At 34.3% G+C, this 12,665-nt stretch overlaps 1 protein-coding gene across 1 annotated transcript; it reads right to left on the minus strand.

The window, feature by feature from the left end:
* Positions 1-442: 442 nt before the first annotated feature.
* Positions 443-1,463, minus strand: LOC142642947 (copper-transporting ATPase RAN1-like). Its single transcript, XM_075817412.1, has 2 exons — positions 1,343-1,463; positions 443-1,110 (listed from the first exon to the last, which is right to left on the minus strand). Exons 1-2 carry the CDS (start codon positions 1,406-1,408, stop codon positions 733-735), a joined length of 444 nt encoding a protein of 147 aa, XP_075673527.1. The 5' UTR covers positions 1,409-1,463; the 3' UTR covers positions 443-732.
* Between the last annotated feature and the right edge of the window lie 11,202 nt (positions 1,464-12,665).

Genomic DNA, 12,665 nt, shown 5'->3' on the forward strand with positions numbered 1-12,665 from the left:
TTTTTATTTTTCAAATGAAAAATACAACCCTTTAATTGTGCATATAGCTGCATATATTGAGACCCGCAATTTAGAGAACTTTTCCACAATTTAAATATGGTACACAACAAACAAACATTTTCTCAAATAATTATTTTACACATTAGATATATACATTCACCCTCTCACAACGTATGCACTCTACATTGCGTGGGACACACAATCTGAGAGGGAGAATCCATATATCCCATACATAAAATACCTTCTCTTCCCTGATGTAAATTCACATGAAATGCAAGTGTGCCTGGTGCACACAAACACTGAAACATGTATGCACACAACCCCACAATCAGAGAGAGAGAGAGAGAGAGAGAGAGAGAGAGAGAGAGAGAGAGAGAGAGAGAGAGAGAGAGAGCAAACATAATCATTTTCATTGAATAAAAATATCACAACAAAGTGGGAAAAAATAGAAATTAAAAAAGAAAAAGCATTAAGGACATTATTATATAAGGGGATTTACATTGAATGGGGTGCCAAACTTACACCCTCAGTGTAAGAGAAACGGAAATATACAAAATTGGGATATCAAACTCTAATGGAACCCCCATCTTATCTCAATTCAAAGCCGTAACCTAAAGTTTTTCAGTTCTCTTTCTACTCTACAGTTATTTCTAGTATGGTTGTAAGTCTGGGTTTTTTTAATCTCCAAAGAAGCAAAGAAGAGCATACTACACTTACAGATGAGAGAGCCATTCATGCACCAGCTGCCCATGGTGGTAACATAATCCTTAGAGAAGGATATAAAACCCCAGCAGCTATGGGGATTGCAAGCACATTGTAGGCCATGGCAAACACATAATTCAATCGAATACGTGCAAAGGTCTTCCTTGAGAGATCAATGGCTGTGATTACATCTTCAAAGTTATTTCTCATCAATACATAATCAGCAGCTTCTATTGCAATATCTGTCCCAGCGCCAATTGCCATACCAACATCAGAAGCAGCTAGCGCGGGGGAGTCGTTGATTCCATCACCCACCATTGCAACTACGCTCCCATCATTTTGGAATGATCGGAAAACATCAGCTTCTCCCGCCGGCATTACCTCTGCCATTACATCTTGAATGCCAACCTGCCCAGCATCATCATTTATTTTTCAGAACTCGGAGATTATACAGTTTTAGATGAAAACCTTTTAAGTTTGGTTACGACATAATTGGTATTATAGGGGTAAGAACCGAACTCTCAGATCCTAGAAAAGTAATATATTAGGTGCCTAATTATCAGAACTCAAAAGAATTTTGTGTTTCATAATGCTAAAATCCGGGCTTCAACCGAATACCACATAAAAGTTATATACGAACCTCCCTAGCAACAGCCCTAGCTGTTCTCCAATTGTCCCCTGTAACCATGACCGGCATGACATTCATTTTCTTAAGGCCCTCTACAACCACAGCAGCTTCTCTCTTTAGTGGATCTGCAACTCCCAAACCACCAATTAAGCTATTGTCGTATGCAACAAGTATGCCAGTCTTTGCACTTTCTTCAAGCTCTACTAAAAAATCTTCAACATGGGTTGGAATAGTGATTCCACTTTCAGTCACCAGTTTCCGATTACCAAAAAGTAATGAGGCACATCTTAAAGAATGAATTGACATTTACATATCTCAATGTAAAGGAAACTCACCAAAAGAAGTTTTCCATCTATAAAGCACTGGACACCTTTTCCTGGCAGAGCAGAGAATTCCAAGACATCAAAAAGCCATCCGGAATTTGTCTCTTTGTTATGTTTTGGAGAATCCTTGGTTGCAGAAGGTTCATCAAAGAAATGAAAATGGCGTGCATATTCCATTATTGCTTTCGCCAACGGGTGTTCACTGCTAGCCTAAGCCAGGGAATAAAAATAAAGAATAAAAACTTATGCTACTATTCCGTCGCTTACTATATATATATAGAAGTTTCATCACCCCCACGCCACCCCAAAAGAAGGGAACAAATCATGTTAGGTGAAGGAGGAGAATGAAAACTCAATCGTTTGTATGTCCTCTGCTACCATATATGTTGCATGCGTAGAATGTCAGAATAACATACGTAAAAAGCAAGTTTTACATTTTAGGAATCAAAATATTATGGCAAGAATTTTTTATTTTATTGTTGTCATATTATGAGGTCTTCTTGGGAACTTTCTCTGGCACAATTCAGAGCCAAGAATTTGGAAAATCTAAAAACACAAAGCTGGGTTTTTGAGTAAAAAATGGAAAACTAGTAGGGAATTGGAAGTCATCTCTGCAGAGGCCACCAATCTAAGAAATTCTCCACGATCCATTTCTGTAAAAACTTTTGCTGTTGTAACTGTGGCTTTTCCCTGGGTTAGGGTGCCTGTTTTATCAAATATGACATACTTAATCTTTTGAGCCCTTTCCAAAGCATCTCCTCCTTTTATCAGCACATCATTATTAGCCCCAACCCCTGTTGCAACCATGACAGCAGTTGGCGTCGCCAATCCAAGAGCACAAGGACATGCAATAACCATCACTGATATTCCAACCTATTTAATATTAAGAGGGTTGAAATAAGTCGGGTTACATTCGTATCAACCCATCATGACCCGTTTATTAAGCATATCAAGTGGGTCGTGATGTGTCATGTTAACCTGCTTCAATAACAAGTTGTGTTGGAAATGAAGAGTCATGACACAATTATTAAATGTGTCTAGTTCAGGGTTGAAATATTTAGTCGAATACTCATATATTAACACGACACTACCATGACATGCTAACTAGGGGCGGAGCTACTTGGCTCTCCCAAAATTTTTAAAATTTCCTCTATAGTATATAAAAAATAGAAATGTCCCCCCCCCCCCCCCCCCCCGCCTAAAAAAAAATCTGATCCCCCCAAATTATTTTTAAACAATTTTTCTAGTCCAATACAAACAAAAAAATCGGCCCACATCCAGCCTAGCCAGCTTGCCCAAAATCCTTAATCAAACAAAATGAATTCTGCCCTAAACTAAAGCCACTTCCAGCCTAGCCCAACCCAACCCCAAATCTGAAATCCCTAACACTAATCAAACAAAACAAACTCATCTTCACGCCTTTGCCTTAATCACCTCACGCCTCTACCTCACTACTCGAATTCCCAATCTTCACGTCACGCCTCTGCACTCTGCCTGACTACCTTAGTCCACACTGCCTGCTAACCCTAATTGACACTCGTACATGAAGGGTTATCCATAGGAATATATATATTTAAAGGAGTAGAAGTGCAAGAGGTGATAATGGTGAAATGAAATGCAAAGAGTTTTGTTTGTATGAGTGAGAGAGGAAAAGACTCAAAACATTAAACCAAATGAAAAAAAAAAAATGTCAATATTTAATTTGTTCTTATCTCCAATGTGGCACTTGAGAATATTTCAATTCTCTTTGTAAAGGATGTGCCACTTGGTTGAATCCACAAAAATAAAGAATTCCTATCTTTTAAATTTTAATTAGGCCTTGTATTTATTATGGCATTTTAGGAACATCCAGAAATAGTGAACCCAAGAAAATAAAGAGTTCTTACCTTTTGAATTTTAATTAATCCTTATCTCTAATGTGTCTATTGACTGAAAATGTGTATATTAAATGAAAATGTGTCTATTGAATGGTCATAATCCTTTAGGTATAAATAATAGTTCATATTCATTTAGTAACTTCTTCTCAACTCTTTCTTATTCATCTTTCTTAGAAACACACGAAACTTGTGACTATTCCCTAAAATTGTTATTTATAAGTTGGGTTTGTTTTGTTAAATATGAACCACTATTATGATATGTAGTCTGATTTTTCAAATCAGTTTGACCCCAAAAAGAAGAAGCCGTCCTTAAAGACATAGATGCCGAAAAATATGGGAAAAGAATTTTTCCCTGACCAATCCAACCTAATCATTTTTTCAGAATTTTTTTTATCTTGTCCCACATTTTACATTTTTCACCCATTTCACTTTTCAAGTATTTAAGTTTCTTGCTTATCTCATAAATGAATATATATTTTCAAATCAGTTCGACCCCAAAAAGAAGAAGCCGTCCTTAAAGACATAGATGCCGAAAAATATGGGAAAAGAATTTTTCCCTGACCAATCCAACCTAATCATTTTTTCAGAATTTTTTTATCTTGTCCCACATTTTACATTTTTCACCCATTTCACTATTCAAGTATTTAAGTTTCTTGCTTATCTCATAAATGAATATATATTATAATAGTAGTTAAATGAATGGTGAAATGCCATTTTAATTGTTTAGTCTCTTTACTTTTAAAAAATAAGTAAATAAATTGCTTAGTCTCTTTTAGATAGGATGAAACTTTTTTTATTTTTCTTTTTCAGAATCAAACATTTCCTTTTTTCTTTTTTAGAATCAGATAGGATGAAGCTAAATTCAAGATAATCTTTTTTTTTTATTATCAATTCAATTAGTGGGTCCCATATATATTAAAAAAAATACTTAATCTTCTCGTAATGTACAAAAACCCTGGATTTTCTGAATTTTTTTATCTTGTCCCACATTTAACGTTTTTTTACCCATTTCGCTATTCAAGTATTTAAGTTTCTTGCTTATCTCATAAATTAATATATATTATAATAGTAGTTAAATGAATAGTGAAATGTCATTTTAAATTGTTTAGTCTTTTAGATAGGATGAAACTTTTTTCGTTTAGAATCAGATAGGATGAAGCTAAATTCAAGATAATATTTTTTTTATCATCAATTCAATTAGTGAGTCCCATATATATTAAAAAAATACTTAATCTTCTCATAATGTACCAAAACCCTAGGGCCTCCAACGCTACATTATATACTAATTTCTTGCGTGGTTAGTTGAGGAGGGTTGCAAAAATTAATAACTACCCAATGAAATGGTGCAATTGTACACCAACAATAGGAAAAATAGGGCTGGTATGGTTTTCCAAATGAAAAGTTACATCTTTATGTGTTTTTAATTTTAGACGTAGCGGTAATTTATGTTTCTAAGAAAGATTAAAGAGAAAAAGTAACCAAATAAAGAAATTGTTTAGTATTTTTTTGTTACCGTTGGTGTGGCTTGATTCCTGGACCTTTTCACTACTAACCCATCAGTTTCTTATGTTTCTAAAAAAAGATGAAATGGAAGAAGTTGAGAAGAAGTTTCTAAATAATTATGAACCACTATATATACCCAAAGGATTATGACTCTTTAACAGGCACATTTTCATTTAATATGCACATTTTCGATTAATAGGCACATTTTTCGGTCAATAGACATATTTTTATTTAATAGGCACATTTTCAATCAAGAGGTACATTTTCGTTCAACAGGTCCCTTTCAGTCAAGAGACACATTTTCGTTCAAAATGCACAATTGCTCGGTGTTTTTAATTGTATATGTGGCATAAAGCTTGTTAAGGACATATTTTATGTAGTTGGCTAATCATTTGACAAAACGCACTTTACTTGTATTTGGGTAGATCTAGAATGTGTTTAATACTTCAAAGAACATGTTGTTCAAGTCTAGTATTAAAGTCATGAAGATTGGATCAAGAAACAAGTGAAGAAAATGTGTTCACTAAAGCTGGACAGATAGCTCGACACTTGCGGACAGATAGCTCGACAACTGCTCGACAGATAGCTATCTATCGAGGTTTAATGAGGCTCAACAAATACTATTTATCGAGGTTACGGAAATCAGAATTTTCAGATCTAATTTTCAGCCCATGCTTATGTATTTGTGTAGGGTTTCTTTTCTCACAACTCTAAACATATATAAGGCTTATTTTAGAAATCGTCACTGTCACGCCCCAAACCCAAAAGGGTTCAAAGCATGAGAAATACATCCCAAAGGTACTTGTAGATTTTTCCTTTTTGGAAAACCAAACTATAGGAGATCTTTATTTTCCTTTCATTTCCACTAGATAAGAATATATAACCATAATTCCCCACATTACAAGTCAGAGCTCTATAACACATTTAGGAACAATAACTAAAAATCATGTACCTCCACATAATACATGAATATTTATTACAAAACTCTTGGATTATACAAAGTCACAATCTTATCAAGAATAAGAAATCTTAATATCAAGTTTAGACCTGCCACGCCTAAGGCTAACAAACCTCAAGTAACCAACCTCCAATAGAATTAATTAATGTCTCGGTGAACATAGCAAATTCAAGTCACCAACCATTTATAACAAAAGTCTCCAAATTTAACATAGCACTTCAATCACCACCCACGAAGTAAGCTTCATATCCAAGGTATAGCTAATTACTTTGAAAAACTGTTAGAAGGTGGGATGAACTAAAGCCCAGTAAGTAGCATAATTAATGGGGGTGGGGAAAATGCAAGTTTCATCTTCAATAATAATAATATGACAAGAATGATTGAATAATGAAATTTCAAGTTTGTCAAAGTAAGTACCTTGAAACTATATATCATAATCTGTGAGCACTAACAATATAATTTTCAAAGCCATAAAATCTAACATACGGTAAATTTTCTCAAAAATACCACACTACCACATAGACCGGTCAGGGGATCCACCCATTCACAACTAGCATGATATTGTCCTCTCTGGTATGCAGACTCTTGGCCCCATGGACAGCAGCCTCACTCATACCCTCAAGGTTTTTCTCTCCCCTCATGGGCAGCAGAGAGAGCGCATCAAATAGGCCCTCTCTTGCATGTGGTCTCTTGGCCCCATGGACAGCAGCCTCACCCACACACAATCAAGTAACATCTTCCCCCCATGGGCAGCAAGGAAGAACGCATCATCCAAAGTGAAAGGGCACAAACCTGGATTTGATTCCATTGTCACAAAGACTACGAAAACCAAATCGGGTGATCACCAAAAAATCACACATGGCATGGTGTTAAAACTATATGAAACTCATAGGTTACATATACTTTGAAACACATAGTTTATATCCAGGTAGTTTCGGAAAAACCTTAAATAATCTAACTTCCACAAAGTTTGTAAGGTTTTCAACTTCATTCCTGTCAAAAAGATTTTCTATCAATTTCCCACATAACAAGACAAGATAAGCATCTTTAATTTTCTAATATACCATAAAATCCATGATTTCCTTATCAAAGATTAAATAAAAGATGCTCATTTTTCCATATCAACAATTCATGCATTTCCCCAAATGCAATACCAAATATGATGCATTTTCATATATAATAGGGTCACAACACAACACTTTTAAGAAAACATATATCCATATATAATTTTTCAAAATGTGTTTGACCCAAAACATCATTTATGAAGCATGGTTATTTTCAAAAAACATCCCATTAAGAAGCTACTTACCTCGCCACCACAAAAGCCTAACTCTCCAAGCTTCAAGGAGATTAGCTAGAACCTAAACAATATCAAGTAAACCTATCACAATAAGTATATAGCTTGAAATTGTATCTAGCTTGAAATTGTATCTAGCCACAATTTAGGAATTGCCAAACTAAAGTTTCTCAACAAATTAATTTACAAGGCATAGACTCCCATTATACTCATGAATCATTCAAGGTATTATCTCTAACATCAAAACCTCAATATTTTATAAGTTCTTCCCACAATAATTACACCACATCAACAAGAGACGCATGATACCAAAATCATAATATCCTCCATAACAAACAATTTAAATTTTTGACTAGTTCCAAATAATCAATAAAATTATATTCACCATTTATTTCACATTAAAAAGCCAAAACCCCCCCAAATTTTCCACCATACATAAACCTTAGGTATTTATCATTAGCACAAACCATAAACCCACTCATCAAATAATTCCACTAATACAAAACTCATACATATAAACACATAAATATTACTTCCAATGCTCATAAATCAAATGGGTATCATTATTAAAGCTTAGATAAAAATAACTTCAAGAAAAAGTGTAAAACCCACCAAAAAGATTAAAAATTTTTACCTCAAATAAAAGATGTGAAGGTGCTTATAGGTTCACAAGAATTTTCCGGTAATCTTGCCGGAAAAATGATGGTGGAAGTAGTGATACGGAGGTACTGGCAGGAGAGTTTGAGGGCGTGAAGAGTGTTCTACCGAAAATGAAAAAGAAGAAAAGAAAAGAAAAGAGAAGGAGAAGTGGGGAGCCAGTCAAAGAGAGAGTAAGAGATAAGTGAAAAATGAGTGGTGGGGAGTGGGGTTAGGTGGGGAGCACGTGTGAACCCATCAAATCTGACTTCTCCTTTTCTTTTTCTTTTTCTTTTTTTCTTTTTTCTTTTGGACTAACTGTGACGTGACAGTCACATAAGAGAATATAAAGAGAACATATGCAAAATGTGACCGAAGCCTTATTCTCTCTGAAAGAAGCTACTGCATCTTTGCGTCTTAGAGTTTTGTAACCAAGTGCATCTTGATCTTCATTGTTGATGAAATGAAAAACTTTGTAGCCAACATTCTTCTTCCACAAGTTGGTGAGTGAGTCACGTACTGGGATCCGTGCATCAAAGGGTGGCGTTCATATATTGAAGAGTTCAGAAATTTTGAAGCGGTAGAAGGTTTCTACTGTGAGTTCATCTACGAGGATTGTAGAGTCTAGGGACAAAGGTTTTGTGCTAGATCTAAAACTTCTCTTTACTATAGTGAATTGCTTTTCGGGAATGTTTCCCCCCAGGTTTTTTACTGTGAAATTGGTTGGTTTCATTGGTTTTCCTGAGTCATCATATCTTGTCTTATTTATTTTTTCGCTGCATTATTTGTGACATGATATTGATGTTTATTTGTTTTAACAAGTTTTATTCATAATAAACCTAATTAACAACTTGGGTTTAAAATTTATTAATTCTATCAACCGGGGTCTAAATTTCCTAGCAAAGTTAATTAGCCACGTGGCGCAATAAAGAATGGTCAACAAAAAGTCAAACGTTTCGACTATTAGTTATTATATAAATATATATATATATATATATAGAGAGAGAGAGAGAGAGAGAGAGAGAGAGAGAGAGAGAGAGATGAATAGATAGATAGATTATAAATAGAAACATTATAAATAGAATTGATGATTATAAATAGATAGATAGATGGATAGAATATGTAGCAAATCAAAGATAAACAATTGAACATTTTTAAGTATTGCAAAGATTACGATCAAAGTTAGCAATTACATCATTGTACACTGCAAACCAGCGACCTACTTCAAGTAATAGTTAGTTATGGCATCTCCTTGTGTTAGGGGGAGGAGGTGGTTGAGGGCAGTAAAGATGACCTTTTGCTTGTGCTTTCTCATACCAATGGTAGCATTTGAAATTGGAAACACTAACACCATCTTTGGTCAGAAACAAAAACTGGATATTCAACGGCAGTTAAAGCGCCTTAACAAGCCTGCCCTTCAATATATCAAGGGTATTAATTACTTCATATAACAATCTTTTTACGCTCCATTTGTTTTGAAGTAAAATATTTTTCGGAAATTATTTTACACATTTTACCATGTTTGTTTAGGTGTAAAATTTGGTCAATTGTAAAATATTTTATAGTCAAACTGTAAAACTACCCCTCCCAAGTGTAAAATGTTTTACTCCTAATTTAATGAAGTATAAAACATTTTACACTTCTCTTTCACACAACTCTCCCCCCCTTCTCTCTCTCTCTCTCTCTCTTTCTCTCTCTCAATCACTGGCTCCACCTCCACCTTCACTATCCTCGACTCACCCACTAATTCTCAAATCAATATTTTTCTACCACTGCGTGGGTTTATCAATTTGGGTTTTTGGCTAGTTTCTGGGTTATGGTGGGTGGCAAGTAGCTAGGTTTTATGGTTTCAATGGGTGGCTGAGATTTGCGGTGGGTTCTTAATGGCTTTGCACCTTGGGTTCTCTTATATCTTAATTGCTCTTCCTCTTTAAAAAAAATTGCCGGTAATTAGTTGTGTATGTTTTATGGTTGACAAATTTGATTTGTATATTATTGAATTTGAGAATTGGGTTTAACTTGTTGAGAAGTTGGAGTTAGGGTTTGAGAATTTATGGTTTGATTCATGGTTGGGTTTTGATTGAAATTTGAGAATTTTTTATCTTAAAATTTGAGAATTGAGTTTTAGTTGTTGAGAATTTTGAGTTTGGGCATAAGAATTTTTGGTTTCATTCAGGGTTGATTTTTTATTGAAATTTGAGAATTTGAGTTTATTCGTTGAGAATTTTTGAATTTGACAAATGTGTTAAGAGCTTAGAGAATATGCATCTAACAATTAGATTATCAAACTATGTAGCAATATTAATTTTTTTAAAGGAAGTTGTTGCCTTATGCTACAACCAATTTTGTTGCCAAACTTTGTCCTTTTATATATTCACACCTTCTTTTTCTCTTCTTTTTTGCTCTCTCTCTCCATTTTTTTCTCTTCTTTGGGGTAAGCAAAGCTTGTGTTTTATATAGTACTTTTAGCTTTAGTCCTAAAATAATCATTCTCTTTTGTGTCTTGTGGTGTCTCCATGACTCCCATTTACTACTTTTATGATCTTAAATTGAAATCTAACTGTGTGTAATAAGAAAATGTATCTAATACCGAGCCCAGATGGAGATATAATCGACTGTGTACATATCAAAAACCAACCAGCTTTTGATCATCCTTTCTTCAGGAATCATACAATTCAGGTGACTAGCTAGTTTAATTTAGTAATTGATCATTTGGAACCGCTAATAATTTGATCCCTATTGTATGTATGGTATGGTATGGGGTTGGGTTTACGCATATATGCCTTAGATGAGACCAAGTTTTCAACCAGAAGGGCTTTCATTCGACGACGTCTCTTCAAAGTCCGAGTCCGAAATTACTCAGCTATGGCACTTGAATGGAATGTGTCCTGAAGAAACTATTCCCATCAAAAGAACTAAAGAAGAAGATTTATTAAGGGCAAGCTCTGTAGCAAATTATGGAAGGAAAAAATACCCTCAGTTTGATACCACGGACACCAATAAAACTGCTTTCCTTGAGGTACAACTTAATAGGGTTGAACTCAATGATATCTACTACTACTACTACAAATTTAGAACTCAAGAAGTTGACACTCACAACCTTCATGTTTTTTTGGTTGAATTTCTAGAGTGCCTTAGTTTTTGTGACTGGAGATAAGTATTATGGAACTAAGGCAACCATAAATGCTTGGAAACCCCAAATCCAGGAACAAGTTGAATTCAGCTTGTCTCAACTCTCGATCCTAGGTGATAATACTGGTAGAGAGCTTAATAGCATTGGAGCTAGCTGGATGGTATATTTATTATTTAATTTCATCATCACTTTTTTTTCTTTTAGGCCCTTGCAAAACATTGAATTACTATTAATTTTTCATTTTTACAAAAATTACTTGTGTGTAATAACAGGTCAACTATAATGTATATGGAGATTACAACACTAGACTCTTCGCTTTTTTCTCTACTAATGTACGTGTTTTAATTTTTGCCTTCCCCACCATTATTGTTTCTTTTTACAGGTTTTCAAAAAATAGTCTTTTATTCATTCCTGCAGAAAGATTCAAATCAAATTATTGGTTGCTACAATCTATTGTGTTCACCTGGATTTGTTCAAATCAACAAGGAAATTGCGCTGGGTGGAAGCCTCAACCCTATTTCCGTCTCTGCTGGTTCCCAATATGAACTCTACTTCCTTATCTGGAAGGTAGTAAAATATTTCAATTTAATTACTTTATCAAATACTTCTAATTTTTGGATACATACATACACACACACACACATATATATATATATATATATATATATATATATATATATATATATGATCATATCATATGTAGTTTTTCTATAAAAAAATTCATAGTAACAAATGTTACAGACATGGCTCAAGGCCCAAGCCCTATTAGATTCTTATGGTTTTAATTGTAACAGTTTATGTTTGAAATTCTTATTTCTCGGTTTATTTATTATTACCCACAACTTTTTAAATTTAAAGTTTCAAGTTTTTCTATACTCAATTAATTTTAACCTAACTTATTTTTTAAGACCGCAAATTTAAGTCCAGTTGTTCTGCACAAATAAGTTTCTTTTTCTTTTTCTCTTTCAATGGAAATATATATCACACCAAAAATATAATGCTTTACTGATAGGTTTTTATTCTCTCACACATACTTGGTTTTTATTCTCTCACTTATACTTTTTACATTCATTTTTTCACATTTATTTTTATGTTTTAAATATAGATATCTTTTTTTTTTTTTTTAAATATGTATATTGTCGCATCAATTACAGGCATGGGTATGCACATAAACAAGTGAAAGAATATTTAACCTTCATACCTTCATTTATCATTTGAATATTAACTGATTAGCATGGCATGTACAATGAGGTAGGACATCAAAGGCGGGGGGGGGGGGGGGGGGGAGACTGGTGGTTGCAAGTTGGGAATAAGTATCTAATGGGATATTGGCCTGCCTCCCTATTTGTATCCCTGTCTGAAAGTGCGTCACCGATCCAATGGGGAGGAGAGGTGACAAACCTACAAAAAAATGGGGAGCACACCTCAACACAAATGGGCAGCGATCATTTCCCTGAAGAATGGTATCGAAGGGCTAGTTACTTTAAAAATCTCCAAAGTGTTGATGGTTCAAACGTTCTCAGGTTTCCCAAATATAGTGCCATTTTCGCTAGGAACTCAAATTGCTATAATGTCACAAATTTTCTTCTTCTCTTCGCGCCACACCAA

This window comes from Castanea sativa, chromosome 7, assembly GCF_040712315.1.
Source record: "Castanea sativa cultivar Marrone di Chiusa Pesio chromosome 7, ASM4071231v1".
NCBI classification, from domain to species: domain Eukaryota; kingdom Viridiplantae; phylum Streptophyta; class Magnoliopsida; order Fagales; family Fagaceae; genus Castanea; species Castanea sativa.

Excerpts from the sequence above, each read along its gene's own strand:
- LOC142642947 (XM_075817412.1), bottom strand. The coding sequence starts at position 1,408 with ATGAATGTCATGCCGGTCATGGTTACAGGGGACAATTGGAGAACAGCT. Across the intron at positions 1,111-1,342 it reads CTAGGGCTGTTGCTAGGGAG|GTTGGCATTCAAGATGTAAT; the intron begins GTTCGTATATAA and ends GATGCTGGGCAG.